General features: G+C 37.3%; 1 protein-coding gene across 1 annotated transcript in view; it reads right to left on the bottom strand.

Annotated features, from left to right (window-relative positions):
* Nucleotides 1–22,941, bottom strand: part of thap7 (THAP domain containing 7) — a 29,303-nt gene that overhangs the window by 3,643 nt on the left and 2,719 nt on the right. Inside the window, exons 2-4 of the mRNA XM_080516456.1 lie at nt 21,553–21,632; nt 5,186–5,320; nt 1,212–1,322 (exon numbers count right to left, since the gene is read on the bottom strand). Coding sequence (XP_080372582.1) covers nt 1,212–1,322; nt 5,186–5,320; nt 21,553–21,632 — 326 coding nt within the window. The remainder of the gene's footprint in view (nt 1–1,211; nt 1,323–5,185; nt 5,321–21,552; nt 21,633–22,941) is intronic.

The following is a 22,941-nucleotide window of genomic DNA, read 5'->3' as shown; positions in this document are numbered from 1 at the left end:
TTAAAGCTGTGTGTGTGTGTGTTGTTCTCTGGAGTAGCTGAGTTCTACCTCTGTTGTTCTACCGTCATACGTCAGGCTGAGAGCAGAACAACCCTACCCTGGAATGAATGGTCAGAATGTCCTGGTTACAATCAACTGTCAGATTTTCCGTTTCTGAGCATATGCGTAAACTGTGACCATAGTATTTTTAATGTAATATCCTCCACTGCTCTGGCCACTCCGGGGCGCCGGAATAAAGCAAGATGGACGTAAAAAAACACCAACGGATCGACGAGGAGACGCAACTTTTTCTGTCTCTTTTGTCTGAATTCGAGGTTCAGGCCAGACCAGATTGAGCGACTCGGACCAAACCGATGAACTACGGTCCGTCTTCTGGTTCTTCTATGAGCACTGTCGGTGCTAAATCAGTGACGCATCATGTTTTGGAGTGGTTCAGTTAACGGTGGAAAAAGAGCCAGTTCTGTGGTGGTGCTCATTTAAGAACTGGCCCTGAACTAGAACCTGGTTCTTCCTGCTGGAAAAACCCTACCAGACTCACTTTAGTTCTTACTATGTACATACAGTTTAGTATATTTGTACGTTATAGCTGTAAATCCTAATAAAAGCAGCTGGAACAGAACAGCGACAGCCAGTCAGCATGTGATTCCATGGACGGGAATCAGTTTTTAGCAGAACACTAGTGCATCTACACTGGAGCTTTTACTCTGAAATGACACTGATTTTTACACTCTTTGTCTCAACTGATAATCAATCAGTTGGATCCACAGCTCTGTAGCATTTGAAGACGTAACGATGACATATGAACATGGAGCTGCTGATTCAGTAGTAATGTTCCACTAAAGAAACATCTGTACCACTGCAGCTTGGCTGTTTATGGTTACCTGGATTAATAATCTGATATTTGAAGATGATAAATGTATGAGAAGAATCTGGCTTCAATTCTCCACTTCACAATCGCCGCCGCAGGTTTCCCGTCTCCAAAATGTGCTGCACAAGGTTCAGAGTTTGCGTAGCGGTACGCACATTCTCCTGTAAAAGTTTCTCTTTTTAAATCACAACTTTGCCTGGGAAGTGGCGTACGCATCTTTCAGGACCGTTTTGTGCTCCAGCAGCCTTTAGAAATGAACATGAACCTAATGAGCAGAAAGACATTGATTTGAGCTACTCCCCGTCACGACTCTGTGAACGGACTCAGGTCTCAGGTGGTTTACCTGCCAGAGGATTCCTCAGGTCTCTGCAGACCTCTTGATCTCCTCCCTTTAGCTCCTGGCGAGAAGTGGAACACTGAAGGAAGAGCGTCGTCCTTAAGTCGCTTGATCCCACTGAGAAGACAATTGACATCCTGTAGCATCACCACCTCTCATACATTCACACGTTTCATCACCACCTCTCATACATTCACATGTTCCTCCCTCTGGAAGCTGTTCCAGCTTCAGCTACAAAGCACATTTCACGGTCAACAAATTGTTTCCTCATTGGAACTGGACTCACTCAAGCCACCCTCCCACTGCAGTGTGTGGTACAGATGGGCAGGGCAGTGCGGTATGGTAAGGCAAGGCGCACATGGACCCAACTGTACCACCGGTCCCACCACAGAGAGTTCAAATGTGGGCGAGTTGTGACAGAGGAGTCAGTGAACAATGCAGCAGCTAGCGGATGCAGCTCGGGAGGCGGAGCTGCAGCCTTGAGCCTCGTTCTCAGTGACATAGAAACTTTGTCACTGAGAACAGCAGCGTCCAGCTGCTGCTGAAGCTCCAGCACTCGTCTACCAGAGAGGAGGAGCTGCTTCTGAAGCTCCAGCACTCATCTACCAGAGAGGAGGAGCTCCTGCTGAAGCTCCAGCACTCATCTACCAGAGAGGATCTCCTTCTGAAGCTCCAGCACTCATCTACCAGAGAGGAGGAGCTGCTTCTGAAGCTCCAGCACTCATCTACCAGAGAGGAGGAGCTCCTACTGAAGCTCCAGCACTCATCTACCAGAGAGGAGGAGCTCCTACTGAAGCTCCAGCACTCATCTACCAGAGAGGAGGAGCTCCTACTGAAGCTCCAGCACTCGTCTACCAGAGAGGAGGAGCTCCTGCTGAAGCTCCAGCACTCATCTACCAGAGAGGAGGAGCTCCTACTGAAGCTCCAGCACTCATCTACCAGAGAGGAGGAGCTGCTGAAGCTCCAGCACTCATCTACCAGAGAGGAGGAGCTCCTGCTGAAGCTCCAGCACTCATCTACCAGAGAGGAGGAGCTCCTGCTGAAGCTCCAGCACTCATCTACCAGAGAGGAGGAGCTCCTACTGAAGCTCCAGCACTCGTCTACCAGAGAGGAGGAGCTCCTACTGAAGCTCCAGCACTCATCTACCAGAGAGGAGGAGCTCCTGCTGAAGCTCCAGCACTCATCTACCAGAGAGGAGGAGCTGCTTCTGAAGCTCCAGCACTCATCTACCAGAGAGGAGGAGCTCCTGCTGAAGCTCCAGCACTCATCTACCAGAGAGGAGGAGCTCCTACTGAAGCTCCAGCACTCATCTACCAGAGAGGAGGAGCTGCTGAAGCTCCAGCACTCATCTACCAGAGAGGAGGAGCTCCTGCTGAAGCTCCAGCACTCATCTACCAGAGAGGAGGAGCTCCTGCTGAAGCTCCAGCACTCATCTACCAGAGAGGAGGAGCTCCTACTGAAGCTCCAGCACTCGTCTACCAGAGAGGAGGAGCTCCTACTGAAGCTCCAGCACTCATCTACCAGAGAGGAGGAGCTCCTGCTGAAGCTCCAGCACTCATCTACCAGAGAGGAGGAGCTGCTTCTGAAGCTCCAGCACTCATCTACCAGAGAGGAGGAGCTCCTGCTGAAGCTCCAGCACTCATCTACCAGAGAGGAGGAGCTGCTTCTGAAGCTCCAGCACTCATCTACCAGAGAGGAGGAGCTCCTACTGAAGCTCCAGCACTCATCTACCAGAGAGGAGGAGCTGCTTCTGAAGCTCCAGCACTCATCTACCAGAGAGGAGGAGCTGCTTCTGAAGCTCCAGCACTCATCTACTAGAGAGGAGGAGCTCCTGCTGAAGCTCCAGCACTCATCTACCAGAGAGGAGGAGCTCCTTCTGAAGCTCCAGCACTCATCTACCAGAGAGGAGGAGCTCCTGCTGAAGCTCCAGCACTCGTCTACCAGAGAGGAGGAGCTCCTGCTGAAGCTCCAGCACTCATCTACCAGAGAGGAGGAGCTCCTACTGAAGCCCCAGCACTCATCTACCAGAGAGGAGGAGCTGCTTCTGAAGCTCCAGCACTCATCTACCAGAGAGGAGGAGCTGCTACTGAAGCTCCAGCACTCATCTACCAGAGAGGAGGAGCTCCTGCTGAAGCTCCAGCACTCGTCTACCAGAGAGGAGGAGCTCCTGCTGAAGCTCCAGCACTCATCTACCAGAGAGGAGGAGCTCCTACTGAAGCCCCAGCACTCATCTACCAGAGAGGAGGAGCTCCTGCTGAAGCTCCAGCACTCATCTACCAGAGAGGAGGAGCTCCTACTGAAGCTCCAGCACTCATCTACCAGAGAGGAGGAGCTGCTTCTGAAGCTCCAGCACTCATCTACCAGAGAGGAGGAGCTCCTACTGAAGCTCCAGCACTCATCTACCAGAGAGGAGGAGCTCCTACTGAAGCTCCAGCACTCATCTACCAGAGAGGAGGAGCTCCTACTGAAGCTCCAGCACTCATCTACCAGAGAGGAGGAGCTGCTTCTGAAGCTCCAGCACTCGTCTACCAGAGAGGAGGAGCTCCTACTGAAGCTCCAGCACTCATCTACCAGAGAGGAGGAGCTCCTGCTGAAGCTCCAGCACTCGTCTACCAGAGAGGAGGAGCTCCTACTGAAGCTCCAGCACTCATCTACCAGAGAGGAGGAGCTCCTACTGAAGCTCCAGCACTCATCTACCAGAGAGGAGGAGCTGCTTCTGAAGCTCCAGCACTCGTCTACCAGAGAGGAGGAGCTCCTACTGAAGCTCCAGCACTCATCTACCAGAGAGGAGGAGCTGCTTCTGAAGCTCCAGCACTCATCTACCAGAGAGGAGGAGCTCCTACTGAAGCTCCAGCACTCATCTACCAGAGAGGAGGAGCTCCTACTGAAGCTCCAGCACTCATCTACCAGAGAGGAGGAGCTCCTACTGAAGCTCCAGCACTCATCTACCAGAGAGGAGGAGCTGCTTCTGAAGCTCCAGCACTCGTCTACCAGAGAGGAGGAGCTCCTACTGAAGCTCCAGCACTCATCTACCAGAGAGGAGGAGCTGCTTCTGAAGCTCCAGCACTCATCTACCAGAGAGGAGGAGCTCCTACTGAAGCTCCAGCACTCATCTACCAGAGAGGAGGAGCTCCTGCTGAAGCTCCAGCACTCATCTACCAGAGAGGAGGAGCTCCTACTGAAGCTCCAGCACTCATCTACCAGAGAGGAGGAGCTCCTGCTGAAGCTCCAGCACTCATCTACCAGAGAGGAGGAGCTCCTGCTGAAGCTCCAGCACTCATCTACCAGAGAGGAGGAGCTGCTTCTGAAGCTCCAGCACTCGTCTACCAGAGAGGAGGAGCTCCTGCTGAAGCTCCAGCACTCGTCTACCAGAGAGGAGGAGCTCCTGCTGAAGCTCCAGCACTCATCTACCAGAGAGGAGGAGCTGCTTCTGAAGCTCCAGCACTCATCTACCAGAGAGGAGGAGCTCCTACTGAAGCTCCAGCACTCATCTACCAGAGAGGAGGATCTCCTACTGAAGCTCCAGCACTCATCTACCAGAGAGGAGGAGCTCCTACTGAAGCTCCAGCACTCATCTACCAGAGAGGAGGAGCTCCTACTGAAGCTCCAGCACTCGTCTACCAGAGTGCTGAGGGGGGATGAAAAATCCTCACCGGTGGTTAGGGCTGTTTCCGTACCATCCACTACTGTCGTCAGTGGAGACGCACGGAAACCCACCATGGTGCCTCCGGAGGGCGGGACCGCAGCGTAACACAACCTTACTATTAATCACTAATATTACCTTCGTAGCAAAACAACATGAGGGAACAAACCTTAGTGCCGCTCTCAACCGGTCATTTTGTAATGATTAATCTTTTGACTGATTAAAAAACTAATGGTTACTATTTATTTGTGTTGATTATATTTATAAAACAAGTGGGGCCAAGACGCAGCATTCACAGCAGGAGCGTTAACCCTCAGCATTAGTGAGCCTCACTGACCTGCATCCCACCAGCTGGAAGCTTTGAGGGCTGAAGTGTTTGGAGCAGAAATAGACAAAGTCCGTCTGAGGATTCCAGTCCCTCCTCTGAGAGTTCCTGATCCACAAGGTCCTCCGGGGCGCTGCCTTAGGTAACCTGCACACAACCAACACTCACCACGTCATAATAATCACCACTTTATACCATCACCACTTCATATAGTTACCACTTCATAACAATCACCACGGCACAAAAAGGTGCAGGATAGAATGGTTGAGTCCGTTACAGTTCAGGTTTCCACTGCAAGAATTTGTGATTTTCTGGAAACAACCTCTCCACAGGGGGTCTCTTCTCCGCCCCCCCTCCATCAGGGTACCAGGACCATGGACCGGGTGTGAGTTTGAGGAGCCGTCTGCTGATTGGTCAGTGATTTACGACACCCTCAATATTTTAATATGTCGGCTGGATGACTCCTCTGTCAGTGCTCAGCTTTGCTCTGGTGGGTTTCTTTTCTTTGCTGCTCAACGTTCATGTTGTTGGTGAAAGAGCAGATGTGAGGCAGGAGGAGACCGGGGCTCGGGACTCTGCATCCCGTCGGAGCTTTCTGTTAGCAGCATGGCGTCAGTGCGCCGTGCCGGGAGAGCGCCGTGTCAGGTCTGTCTTTGCATCGCGTCGGAGCTTTCTGTTCAAACGCGATGCAGCGGCGGTCAGCCTTCTCTCCAACCATGGTCAGCACCGTTGCATTGCGTTTGAACAGAAAGCTAGGCGTCTGCACTGCCGGTGGTCGGGGAGAAGGTGGACGTGATGCAAAGAGACGCTCGGAGCCTCGTGTTCGGCGTCTGAGCACAAAGCTCAGGTCTCCCTTGTCCCGGTTCCTGCGTCCTGGCATGGCTCTGTGCTGCAGCCAGCCGGGGAGCTGGGTGCAGGACCCGTCACCAGAGCATCACTCTCTCTGGACCAACATGGAAGTTACAGCTGCAGCTCTGCTGCTGCAAACAATAACAGTTAACTGAACAACTAGTGCAAAGTGGAGGAAACAACAACAACAACAACAACAACAGATTCATAAGGTCCAGATCTGCCACGTGGCTGAGACGACTGTTGTAACGTCACATATCTGTGGAGCTCTAAGCCCCGCCTACTTTTTAACCTCCTTTCTGCCGTGGAAACAGGCACCGGATTTGGCCCCGGTTCCACTTTGCTGTACCGCTCTGTATGGCTCTGTAAGGCTCTGTAAGGCTCTGTAAGGCTCTGTATGGCTCTGTATGGCTCTGTATGGCTCTGTAAGGCTCTGTAAGGCTCTGTATGGCTCTGTAAGGCTCTGTTAGGCTCTGTATGGCTCTGTATGGCTCTGTATGGCTCTGTAAGGCTCTGTAAGGCTCTGTTAGGCTCTGTATGGCTCTGTTAGGCTCTGTATGGCTCCGTAAGGCTGCGTTATGTCCCTGCACTTTTTGTGCGGTGGAAACATGACAATAGTTACCACTTCATATAGTCACCACTTCATATAGTTACTTCTTCATATAGTTACCACTTCATATAGTCACCACTTCATATAGTTACTACTTCATATAGTTACTACTTCATATAGTTACCACTTCATATAGTTACTTCTTCATATAGTTACCACTTCATATAGTCACCACTTCATATAGTTACTACTTCATATAGTCACCACTTCACATAGTTACCACTTCATATAGCTACCACTTCATATAGTCACCACTTCATATAGTTACTACTTCATATAGTTACCACTTCACATAGTCACCACTTCATATAGTTACCACTTCATATAGTTACCACTTCATATAGTCACCACTTCATATAGTTACTACTTCATATAGTTACCACTTCACATAGTCACCACTTCATATAGTTACCACTTCATATAGTCACCACTTCATATAGTTACTACTTCATATAGTTACCACTTCACATAGTCAACACTTCATATAGTCACCACTTCATATAGTTACCACTTCATATAGTTACCACTTCATATAGTCACCACTTCATATAGTTACTACTTCATATAGTTACCACTTCATATAGTTACCACTTCATATAGTTACCACTTCATATAGTCACCACTTCACATAGTCACCACTTCACATAGTTACCACTTCACATAGTCACCACTTCATATAGTTACCACTTCATATAGTTACCACTTCATATAGTTACCACTTCATATAGTTACCACTTCATATAGTCACCACTTCATATAGTTACCACTTCATATAGTTACCACTTCATATAGTTACCACTTCACATAGTCACCACTTCATATAGTTACCACTTCATATAGTTACCACTTCATATAGTCACCACTTCATATAGTTACTACTTCATATAGTTACCACTTCATATAGTTACCACTTCATATAGTTACTACTTCACATAGTCACCACTTCATATAGTTACCACTTCATATAGTTACTACTTCATATAGTTACCACTTCACATAGTCACCACTTCATATAGTTACCACTTCATATAGTTACTACTTCATATAGTTACCACTTCATATAGTTACCACTTCATATAGTTACTACTTCATATAGTTACCACTTCATATAGTTACCACTTCATATAGTTACTACTTCACATAGTTACTACTTCATATAGTTACCACTTCACATAGTTACCACTTCATATAGTTACTACTTCACATAGTTACTACTTCATATAGTTACCACTTCACATAGTTACCACTTCATATAGTTACTACTTCATATAGTTACCACTTCATATAGTTACTACTTCATATAGTTACTACTTCATATAGTTACCACTTCATACAGTTACTACTTCATATAGTTACCACTTCATATAGTTACCACTTCATATAGTTACCACTTCATATAGTTACCACTTCACATAGTCACCACTTCACATAGTCACCACTTCATATAGTTACTACTTCATATAGTTACCACTTCACATAGTCACCACTTCATATAGTTACTATTTCATATAGTTACCACTTCATATAGTTACTACTTCATATAGTTACCACTTCATATAGTTACTACTTCATATAGTTACTACTTCATATAGTTACTACTTCATATAGTTACCACTTCATATAGTTACCACTTCATATAGTTACCACTTCATATAGTTACCACTTCATATAGTTACTACTTCATATAGTTACCACTTCATATAGTTACCACTTCATATAGTTACTACTTCACATAGTTACTACTTCATATAGTTACCACTTCACATAGTTACCACTTCACATAGTTACCACTTCATATAGTTACTACTTCATACAGTTACTACTTCATATAGTTACCACTTCATATAGTTACCACTTCATATAGTTACCACTTCATATAGTTACTACTTCATATAGTTACCACTTCATATAGTTACTACTTCATATAGTTACTACTTCATATAGTTACCACTTCACATAGTCACCACTTCATATAGTTACTACTTCATATAGTTACCACTTCATATAGTTACTACTTCATATAGTTACTACTTCATATAGTTACCACTTCATATAGTTACTACTTCATATAGTTACCACTTCATATAGTTACTACTTCATATAGTTACTACTTCATATAGTTACTACTTCATATAGTTACCACTTCATATAGTTACCACTTCACATAGTCACCACTTCATATAGTTACTACTTCATATAGTTACCACTTCATATAGTTACTACTTCATATAGTTACCACTTCATATAGTTACTACTTCATATAGTTACTACTTCATATAGTTACTACTTCATATAGTTACCACTTCATATAGTTACCACTTTATATAGTTACCACTTCATATAGTTACCACTTCATATAGTTACTACTTCATATAGTTACTACTTCATATAGTTACTACTTCATATAGTTACCACTTCATATAGTTACCACTTCATATAGTTACCACTTCATATAGTTACTACTTCATATAGTTACCACTTCACATAGTCACCACTTCATATAGTTACTACTTCATATAGTTACCACTTCATATAGTTACTACTTCATACAGTTACTACTTCATATAGTCACCACTTCATATAGTTACTACTTCATATAGTTACCACTTCACATAGTTACCACTTCACATAGTCACCACTTCATATAGTTACCACTTCATATAGTTACCACTTCATATAGTTACCACTTCATATAGTTACCACTTCACATAGTCACCACTTCATATAGTTACCACTTCATATAGTTACCACTTCATATAGTTACCACTTCATATAGTCACCACTTCATATAGTTACCACTTCATATAGTTACCACTTCATATAGTTACCACTTCATATAGTCACCACTTCATATAGTTACCACTTCATATAGTTACCACTTCATATAGTTACCACTTCACATAGTCACCACTTCATATAGTTACCACTTCATATAGTTACCACTTCATATAGTTACCACTTCATATAGTTACTACTTCATATAGTTACCACTTCATATAGTTACCACTTCATATAGTTACTACTTCACATAGTTACTACTTCATATAGTTACCACTTCACATAGTTACCACTTCATATAGTTACTACTTCATATAGTTACCACTTCATATAGTTACTACTTCATATAGTTACTACTTCATATAGTTACCACTTCATACAGTTACTACTTCATATAGTTACCACTTCATATAGTTACCACTTCATATAGTTACCACTTCATATAGTTACTACTTCATATAGTTACCACTTCACATAGTCACCACTTCATATAGTTACTACTTCATATAGTTACCACTTCATATAGTTACTACTTCATATAGTTACCACTTCATATAGTTACCACTTCATATAGTTACTACTTCACATAGTTACTACTTCATATAGTTACCACTTCACATAGTTACCACTTCATATAGTTACTACTTCATACAGTTACTACTTCATATAGTTACCACTTCATATAGTTACCACTTCATATAGTTACCACTTCATATAGTTACTACTTCATATAGTTACCACTTCACATAGTCACCACTTCATATAGTTACTACTTCATATAGTTACCACTTCACATAGTCACCACTTCATATAGTTACTACTTCATATAGTTACTACTTCATATAGTTACCACTTCATATAGTTACTACTTCATATAGTTACCACTTCATATAGTTACTACTTCATATAGTTACTACTTCATATAGTTACTACTTCATATAGTTACCACTTCATATAGTTACCACTTCACATAGTCACCACTTCATATAGTTACTACTTCATATAGTTACCACTTCATATAGTTACTACTTCATATAGTTACCACTTCATATAGTTACTACTTCATATAGTTACTACTTCATATAGTTACTACTTCATATAGTTACTACTTCATATAGTTACCACTTCATATAGTTACCACTTCATATAGTTACCACTTCATATAGTTACCACTTCATATAGTTACTACTTCATATAGTTACTACTTCATATAGTTACTACTTCATATAGTTACCACTTCATATAGTTACCACTTCATATAGTTACCACTTCATATAGTTACTACTTCATATAGTTACCACTTCACATAGTCACCACTTCATATAGTTACTACTTCATATAGTTACCACTTCATATAGTTACTACTTCATACAGTTACTACTTCATATAGTCACCACTTCATATAGTTACTACTTCATATAGTTACCACTTCACATAGTTACCACTTCACATAGTCACCACTTCATATAGTTACCACTTCATATAGTTACCACTTCATATAGTTACCACTTCACATAGTCACCACTTCATATAGTTACCACTTCATATAGTTACCACTTCATATAGTTACCACTTCATATAGTCACCACTTCATATAGTTACCACTTCATATAGTTACCACTTCATATAGTTACCACTTCATATAGTTACCACTTCATATAGTCACCACTTCATATAGTTACCACTTCATATAGTTACCACTTCATATAGTTACCACTTCACATAGTCACCACTTCATATAGTTACCACTTCATATAGTTACCACTTCATATAGTTACTACTTCATATAGTTACCACTTCATATAGTTACCACTTCATATAGTTACTACTTCACATAGTTACTACTTCATATAGTTACCACTTCACATAGTTACCACTTCATATAGTTACTACTTCATACAGTTACTACTTCATATAGTTACCACTTCATATAGTTACCACTTCATATAGTTACCACTTCATATAGTTACTACTTCATATAGTTACCACTTCACATAGTCACCACTTCATATAGTTACTACTTCATATAGTTACCACTTCACATAGTCACCACTTCATATAGTTACTACTTCATATAGTTACCACTTCATATAGTTACTACTTCATATAGTTACCACTTCATATAGTTACTACTTCATATAGTTACTACTTCATATAGTTACTACTTCATATAGTTACCACTTCATATAGTTACCACTTCATATAGTTACCACTTCATATAGTTACCACTTCATATAGTTACTACTTCATATAGTTACCACTTCATATAGTTACCACTTCATATAGTTACTACTTCACATAGTTACTACTTCATATAGTTACCACTTCACATAGTTACCACTTCATATAGTTACTACTTCATACAGTTACTACTTCATATAGTTACCACTTCATATAGTTACCACTTTATATAGTTACCACTTCATATAGTTACTACTTCATATAGTTACCACTTCACATAGTCACCACTTCATATAGTTACTACTTCATATAGTTACCACTTCACATAGTCACCACTTCATATAGTTACTACTTCATATAGTTACCACTTCATATAGTTACTACTTCATATAGTTACTACTTCATATAGTTACTACTTCATATAGTTACTACTTCATATAGTTACCACTTCACATAGTTACCACTTCACATAGTCACCACTTCATATAGTTACTACTTCATATAGTTACCACTTCATATAGTTACTACTTCATATAGTTACCACTTCATATAGTTACTACTTCATATAGTTACTACTTCATATAGTTACTACTTCATATAGTTACTACTTCATATAGTTACCACTTCATATAGTTACCACTTCATATAGTTACCACTTCATATAGTTACCACTTCATATAGTTACTACTTCATATAGTTACTACTTCATATAGTTACCACTTCATATAGTTACCACTTCATATAGTTACCACTTCATATAGTTACCACTTCACATAGTCACCACTTCATATAGTTACTACTTCATATAGTTACCACTTCATATAGTTACTACTTCATATAGTTACCACTTCATATAGTTACTACTTCATATAGTTACTACTTCACATAGTTACTACTTCATATAGTTACCACTTCACATAGTTACCACTTCATATAGTTACTACTTCATACAGTTACTACTTCATATAGTTACCACTTCATATAGTTACCACTTCATATAGTTACCACTTCATATAGTTACTACTTCATATAGTTACCACTTCACATAGTCACCACTTCATATAGTTACTACTTCATATAGTTACCACTTCACATAGTCACCACTTCATATAGTTACTACTTCATATAGTTACCACTTCATATAGTTACTACTTCATATAGTTACTACTTCATATAGTTACCACTTCATATAGTTACCACTTCATATAGTTACCACTTCACATAGTCACCACTTCACATAGTTACTACTTCATATAGTTACTACTTCATATAGTTACTACTTCATATAGTTACCACTTCATATAGTTACTACTTCATATAGTTACCACTTCATATAGTTACTACTTCATATAGTTACTACTTCATATAGTTACCACTTCATATAGTTACCACTTCACATAGTCACCACTTCATATAGTTACTACTTCATATAGTTACCACTTCATATAGTTACTACTTCATATAGTTACTACTTCATATAGTTACTACTTCATATAGTTACTACTTCATATAGTTACCACTTCATATAGTTACCACTTCATATAGTTACCACTTCATATAGTTACCACTTCATATAGTTACTACTTCATATAGTTACTACTTCATATAGTTACTACTTCATATAGTTACCACTTCATATAGTTACCACTTCATATAGTTACCACTTCATATAGTTACTACTTCATATAGTTACCACTTCACATAGTCACCACTTCATATAGTTACTACTTCATATAGTTACCACTTCATATAGTTACTACTTCATACAGTTACTACTTCATATAGTCACCACTTCATATAGTTACTACTTCATATAGTTACCACTTCACATAGTTACCACTTCACATAGTCACCACTTCATATAGTTACCACTTCATATAGTTACCACTTCATATAGTTACCACTTCATATAGTTACCACTTCACATAGTCACCACTTCATATAGTTACCACTTCATATAGTTACCACTTCATATAGTTACCACTTCATATAGTCACCACTTCATATAGTTACCACTTCATATAGTTACCACTTCATATAGTTACCACTTCATATAGTTACCACTTCATATAGTCACCACTTCATATAGTTACCACTTCATATAGTTACCACTTCATATAGTTACCACTTCACATAGTCACCACTTCATATAGTTACCACTTCATATAGTTACCACTTCATATAGTTACTACTTCATATAGTTACCACTTCATATAGTTACCACTTCATATAGTTACTACTTCACATAGTTACTACTTCATATAGTTACCACTTCACATAGTTACCACTTCATATAGTTACTACTTCATACAGTTACTACTTCATATAGTTACCACTTCATATAGTTACCACTTCATATAGTTACCACTTCATATAGTTACTACTTCATATAGTTACCACTTCACATAGTCACCACTTCATATAGTTACTACTTCATATAGTTACCACTTCATATAGTTACTACTTCATATAGTTACCACTTCATATAGTTACTACTTCATATAGTTACTACTTCATATAGTTACTACTTCATATAGTTACCACTTCATATAGTTACCACTTCATATAGTTACCACTTCATATAGTTACCACTTCATATAGTTACTACTTCATATAGTTACCACTTCATATAGTTACCACTTCATATAGTTACTACTTCACATAGTTACTACTTCATATAGTTACCACTTCACATAGTTACCACTTCATATAGTTACTACTTCATACAGTTACTACTTCATATAGTTACCACTTCATATAGTTACCACTTTATATAGTTACCACTTCATATAGTTACTACTTCATATAGTTACCACTTCACATAGTCACCACTTCATATAGTTACTACTTCATATAGTTACCACTTCACATAGTCACCACTTCATATAGTTACTACTTCATATAGTTACCACTTCATATAGTTACTACTTCATATAGTTACCACTTCATATAGTTACTACTTCATATAGTTACTACTTCATATAGTTACTACTTCATATAGTTACCACTTCATATAGTTACCACTTCACATAGTCACCACTTCATATAGTTACTACTTCATACAGTTACCACTTCATATAGTTACTACTTCATATAGTTACCACTTCATATAGTTACTACTTCATATAGTTACTACTTCATATAGTTACTACTTCATATAGTTACTACTTCATATAGTTACCACTTCATATAGTTACCACTTCATATAGTTACCACTTCATAGAGTTACCACTTCATATAGTTACTACTTCATATAGTTACCACTTCACATAGTCACCACTTCATATAGTTACTACTTCATATAGTTACCACTTCATATAGTTACTACTTCATATAGTTACCACTTCATATAGTTACTACTTCATATAGTTACTACTTCACATAGTTACTACTTCATATAGTTACCACTTCACATAGTTACCACTTCATATAGTTACTACTTCATATAGTTACTACTTCATATAGTTACTACTTCATATAGTTACCACTTCATATAGTTACCACTTCACATAGTCACCACTTCACATAGTTACTACTTCATATAGTTACCACTTCATATAGTTACTACTTCATATAGTTACCACTTCATATAGTTACTACTTCATATAGTTACTACTTCATACGTTCACCATTTCACATAGTTACCACTTCATATAGTTACTACTTCATATAGTTACCACTTCATATAGTTACCACTTCATATAGTTACCACTTCATATAGTTACTACTTCATATAGTTACTACTTCATATAGTTACTACTTCACATAGTCACCACTTCACATAGTTACTACTTCATATAGTTACCACTTCATATAGTTACTACTTCATATAGTTACCACTTCATATAGTTACTACTTCATATAGTTACTACTTCACATAGTTACTACTTCATATAGTTACCACTTCACATAGTTACCACTTCATATAGTTACTACTTCATACAGTTACTACTTCATATAGTTACCACTTCATATAGTTACCACTTCATATAGTTACCACTTCATATAGTTACTACTTCATATAGTTACCACTTCACATAGTCACCACTTCATATAGTTACTACTTCATATAGTTACCACTTCATATAGTTACTACTTCATACAGTTACTACTTCATATAGTCACCACTTCATATAGTTACTACTTCATATAGTTACCACTTCACATAGTTACCACTTCACATAGTCACCACTTCATATAGTTACCACTTCATATAGTTACCACTTCATATAGTTACCACTTCATATAGTTACCACTTCACATAGTCACCACTTCATATAGTTACCACTTCATATAGTTACCACTTCATATAGTTACCACTTCATATAGTCACCACTTCATATAGTTACCACTTCATATAGTTACCACTTCATATAGTTACCACTTCATATAGTTACCACTTCATATAGTCACCACTTCATATAGTTACCACTTCATATAGTTACCACTTCATATAGTTACCACTTCACATAGTCACCACTTCATATAGTTACCACTTCATATAGTTACCACTTCATATAGTTACTACTTCATATAGTTACCACTTCATATAGTTACCACTTCATATAGTTACTACTTCACATAGTTACTACTTCATATAGTTACCACTTCACATAGTTACCACTTCATATAGTTACTACTTCATACAGTTACTACTTCATATAGTTACCACTTCATATAGTTACCACTTCATATAGTTACCACTTCATATAGTTACTACTTCATATAGTTACCACTTCACATAGTCACCACTTCATATAGTTACTACTTCATATAGTTACCACTTCATATAGTTACTACTTCATATAGTTACCACTTCATATAGTTACTACTTCATATAGTTACTACTTCATATAGTTACTACTTCATATAGTTACCACTTCATATAGTTACCACTTCATATAGTTACCACTTCATATAGTTACCACTTCATATAGTTACTACTTCATATAGTTACCACTTCATATAGTTACCACTTCATATAGTTACTACTTCACATAGTTACTACTTCATATAGTTACCACTTCACATAGTTACCACTTCATATAGTTACTACTTCATACAGTTACTACTTCATATAGTTACCACTTCATATAGTTACCACTTTATATAGTTACCACTTCATATAGTTACTACTTCATATAGTTACCACTTCACATAGTCACCACTTCATATAGTTACTACTTCATATAGTTACCACTTCACATAGTCACCACTTCATATAGTTACTACTTCATATAGTTACCACTTCATATAGTTACTACTTCATATAGTTACCACTTCATATAGTTACTACTTCATATAGTTACTACTTCATATAGTTACTACTTCATATAGTTACCACTTCATATAGTTACCACTTCACATAGTCACCACTTCATATAGTTACTACTTCATATAGTTACCACTTCATATAGTTACTACTTCATATAGTTACCACTTCATATAGTTACTACTTCATATAGTTACTACTTCATATAGTTACTACTTCATATAGTTACTACTTCATATAGTTACCACTTCATATAGTTACCACTTCATATAGTTACCACTTCATATAGTTACCACTTCATATAGTTACTACTTCATATAGTTACTACTTCATATAGTTACCACTTCATATAGTTACCACTTCATATAGTTACCACTTCATATAGTTACCACTTCATATAGTTACTACTTCATATAGTTACCACTTCACATAGTCACCACTTCATATAGTTACTACTTCATATAGTTACCACTTCATATAGTTACTACTTCATATAGTTACCACTTGATATAGTTACTACTTCATATAGTTACTACTTCACATAGTTACTACTTCATATAGTTACCACTTCACATAGTTACCACTTCATATAGTTACTACTTCATACAGTTACTACTTCATATAGTTACCACTTCATATAGTTACCACTTCATATAGTTACCACTTCATATAGTTACTACTTCATATAGTTACCACTTCACATAGTCACCACTTCATATAGTTACTACTTCATATAGTTACCACTTCACATAGTCACCACTTCATATAGTTACCACTTCATATAGTTACCACTTCATATAGTTACTACTTCATATAGTTACTACTTCATATAGTTACTACTTCATATAGTTACCACTTCATATAGTTACCACTTCACATAGTCACCACTTCACATAGTTACTACTTCATATAGTTACCACTTCATATAGTTACTACTTCATATAGTTACTACTTCATATAGTTACTACTTCATATAGTTACTACTTCATACGTTCACCATTTCACATAGTTACCACTTCACATAGTCACCACTTCATATAGTTACCACTTCATATAGTTACCACTTCATATAGTTACTACTTCATATAGTTACTACTTCATATAGTTACTACTTCATATAGTTACCACTTCATATAGTTACCACTTCACATAGTCACCACTTCACATAGTTACTACTTCATATAGTTACCACTTCATATAGTTACTACTTCATATAGTTACCACTTCATATAGTTACTACTTCATATAGTTACTACTTCATACGTTCACCATTTCACATAGTTACCACTTCATATAGTTACTACTTCATATAGTTACCACTTCATATAGTTACCACTTCATATAGTTACCACTTCATATAGTTACTACTTCATATAGTTACTACTTCATATAGTTACTACTTCACATAGTCACCACTTCACATAGTTACTACTTCATATAGTTACCACTTCATATAGTTACTACTTCATATAGTTACCACTTCATATAGTTACTACTTCATATAGTTACTACTTCATATAGTTACTACTTCACATAGTCACCACTTCATATAGTTACTACTTCATATAGTTACTACTTCATATAGTTACCACTTCATATAGTTACCACTTCATATAGTTACTACTTCATATAGTTACTACTTCATATAGTTACTACTTCATACGTTCACCATTTCACATAGTTACTACTTCATATAGTTACCACTTCATATAGTTACCACTTCATATAGTTACTACTTCATATAGTTACCACTTCATATAGTTACCACTTCATATAGTTACCACTTCATATAGTTACCACTTCATATAGTTACTACTTCATATAGTTACCACTTCATATAGTTACCACTTCATATAGTTACCACTTCATATAGTTACCACTTCATATAGTTACCACTTCATATAGTTACTACTTCATATAGTTACTACTTCATATAGTTACCACTTCACATAGTTACCACTTCATATAGTTACTACTTCATATAGTTACTACTTCATATAGTTACCACTTCATATAGTTACCACTTCATATAGTTACTACTTCATATAGTTACTACTTCATATAGTTACCACTTCATATAGTTACCACTTCATATAGTTACTACTTCATATAGTTACTACTTCATACGTTCACCATTTCACATAGTTACCACTTCATATAGCTACTACTTCATATAGTTACCACTTCATATAGTTACCACTTCATATAGTTACCACTTCATATAGTTACTACTTCATATAGTTACCACTTCATATAGTTACCACTTCATATAGTTACCACTTCATATAGTTACTACTTCATATAGTTACTACTTCATATAGTTACTACTTCATATAGTTACCACTTCATATAGTTACCACTTCATATAGTTACTACTTCATATAGTTACCACTTCATATAGTTACCACTTCATATAGTTACTACTTCATATAGTTACTACTTCATATAGTTACCACTTCATATAGTTACTACTTCATATAGTTACTACTTCATATAGTTACTACTTCATATAGTTACCACTTCATATAGTTACCACTTCATATAGTTACTACTTCATATAGTTACTACTTCATATAGTTACTACTTCATATAGTTACTACTTCATATAGTTACCACTTCATATAGTTACCACTTCATATAGTTACCACTTCATATAGTTACTACTTCATATAGTTACTACTTCATATAGTTACCACTTCATATAGTTACCACTTCATATAGTTACTACTTCATATAGTTACTACTTCATATAGTTACTACTTCATATAGTTACCACTTCATATAGTTACCACTTCATATAGTTACTACTTCACATAGTCACCACTTCATATAGTTACCACTTCATATAGTTACTACTTCACAAAGTCACCACTTCATATAGTTACTACTTCATTTAGTTACCACTTCATATAGTTACCACTTCATATAGTTACCACTTCATATAGTTACTACTTCATATAGTTACTATTTCATATAGTTACTACTTCATACGTTCACCATTTCACATAGTTACCACTTCATATAGTTACTACTTCATATAGTTACTACTTCATACGTTCACCATTTCACATAGTTACCACTTCATATAGTTACTACTTCATATAGTTACCACTTCATATAGTTACCACTTCATATAGTTACCACTTCATATAGTTACTACTTCATATAGTTACTACTTCATATAGTTACTACTTCACATAGTCACCACTTCACATAGTTACTACTTCATATAGTTACCACTTCATATAGTTACTACTTCATATAGTTACCACTTCATATAGTTACTACTTCATATAGTTACTACTTCATATAGTTACTACTTCACATAGTCACCACTTCATATAGTTACTACTTCATATAGTTACTACTTCATATAGTTACCACTTCATATAGTTACCACTTCATATAGTTACTACTTCATATAGTTACTACTTCATATAGTTACTACTTCATACGTTCACCATTTCACATAGTTACTACTTCATATAGTTACCACTTCATATAGTTACCACTTCATATAGTTACTACTTCATATAGTTACTACTTCATATAGTTACCACTTCATATAGTTACCACTTCATATAGTTACTACTTCATATAGTTACTACTTCATATAGTTACTACTTCATATAGTTACCACTTCATATAGTTACCACTTCATATAGTTACTACTTCATATAGTTACTACTTCATATAGTTACCACTTCATATAGTTACCACTTCATATAGTTACTACTTCATATAGTTACCACTTCATATAGTTACCACTTCATATAGTTACTACTTCATATAGTTACTACTTCATATAGTTACTACTTCATATAGTTACCACTTCATATAGTTACTACTTCATATAGTTACTACTTCATATAGTTACTACTTCATATAGTTACCACTTCATATAGTTACTACTTCATATAGTTACTACTTCATATAGTTACTACTTCATACGTTCACCATTTCACATAGTCACCACTTCATATAGTTACCACTTCATATAGTTACTACTTCATATAGTTACCACTTCATATAGTTACCACTTCATATAGTTACCACTTCATATAGTTACTACTTCATATAGTTACCACTTCATATAGTTACCACTTCATATAGTTACTACTTAATATAGTTACTACTTCATATAGTTACTACTTCATATAGTTACCACTTCATATAGTTACTACTTCATATAGTTACCACTTCATATAGTTACCACTTCATATAGTTACTACTTCATATAGTTACTACTTCATATAGTTACCACTTCATACAGTTACTACTTCATATAGTTACTACTTCATATAGTTACTACTTCATATAGTTACCACTTCATATAGTTACTACTTCATATAGTTACTACTTCATATAGTTACCACTTCATATAGTTACCACTTCATATAGTTACTACTTCATATAGTTACTACTTCATATAGTTACCACTTCATATAGTTACTACTTCATATAGTTACTACTTCATACGTTCACCATTTCACATAGTTACTACTTCATAACAATCCCTTCATAGAGTCACTACTTTGTACAATTGCTTCATAAAGTCATCAGGGTCTGGACCAGGGTCTAGACCAGGGTCTAGACCCTGGGTCTAGACCCTGGTCTGGTCCAGGGTCTAGACCCTGATCTAGACCAGGGTCTGGTCCAGGGTCTAGACCAGGGTCTGGTTCTGCTCACTTGTGGAAGGTGATTCCGGCGTCTCGAGTCTCTCGATTGTCTCGTGAGTTGCAGCCTCCTGCTGAGCAGTGCCTCGGCATCTGGATGTGAACACATGACGGGTGAAATAATGAAGAGTGAACACATGAGGAGTGAAAAAATGAAGAGTGAACACATGAGGAGTGAAAAAATGAAGAGTGAACACATGATGGGTGAAATAATGAAGAGTGAACACATGAGTGAAAAAATGAAGAGTGAACACATGAGTGAAAAAATGAAGAGTGAACACATGAGGAGTGAAATAATGAAGAGTGAACACATGAGTGAAATAATGAAGAGTGAACACATGAGTGAAAAAATGAAGAGTGAACACATGAGGAGTGAAATAATGAAGAGTGAACACATGAGTGAAATAATGAAGAGTGAACACATGAGGAGTGGAATAATGAAGAGTGAACACATGAGGAGTGAAATAATGAAGAGTGAACACATGAGTGAAATAATGAAGAGTGAACACATGAGGAGTGAAAAAATGAAGAGTGAACACATGAGGAATGAAATAATGAAGAGTGAACACATGAGGAGTGAAATAATGAAGAGTGAACACATGAGGAGTGGAATAATGAAGAGTGAACACATGAGGAGTGAGATAATCTGGATGACTTTGATAAAAGAGTGACTTATTAATCATTGTACATGTAGTGAGTGAAGCCCAGCCAGCAGAGGGCGCAGTGAGCTCCTCCTCTCACACTGTTGAGAAACCCGACTCCTTGAACTGACTTAAGGGTGTTTGGTTGTCTGAGTCATATGAGTCATTTGATTCAGTTGTGCATGTGCACCATATCCACCCCTCCTGGACCTGGAGGCTCAGCTGAACTGTGACATGAGGAGAGCATCTTGTATTCATAGTGAAATGCTGAAACACTTCCGAGGGACACAAACAATAAGATCACACTAGTTTTTAGTGTCACAACTGTCATTGTGGCTTCTATTCTACATTGTAAATACTCACTACCTCATGCCACTCATTATCTGCACTACTTTACCCCCTGCACTGTTATCCATTATCTTATTCAGCTCCTGTACATACATTAGTCTCTAATTACTGTTTACATTCATATTTTTGTTTATGGTTGTTATGTAATGTTACACTTGCACCGAGAGTTTGGAGGACTGACTGTGTCAAAATGAAATAATTCAAACCATTAAATAATTAATTGAATGCATCATATATTAATTTAAATTGTAATTAAATATATAAACGTGTCATTAATTAACTAAAATATGAAATAATTTGATGTAAAAACATTTATTTCACGATGTATATAATTGTTTCACGGCCCGGTGTTACATGGCTTCATGAACTAATTTGATGTCAAACTCAGTGGGCGTGTCCTGACACCTGATTGG

The sequence above is a fragment of the Blennius ocellaris genome, assembly GCF_963422515.1.
Source record: "Blennius ocellaris genome assembly, chromosome: 20".
Classification (NCBI taxonomy): domain Eukaryota; kingdom Metazoa; phylum Chordata; class Actinopteri; order Blenniiformes; family Blenniidae; genus Blennius; species Blennius ocellaris.
The sequence above is the reverse complement of the archived record's forward strand: the minus strand, read 5'-3'. Positions and strand labels throughout refer to the sequence as shown.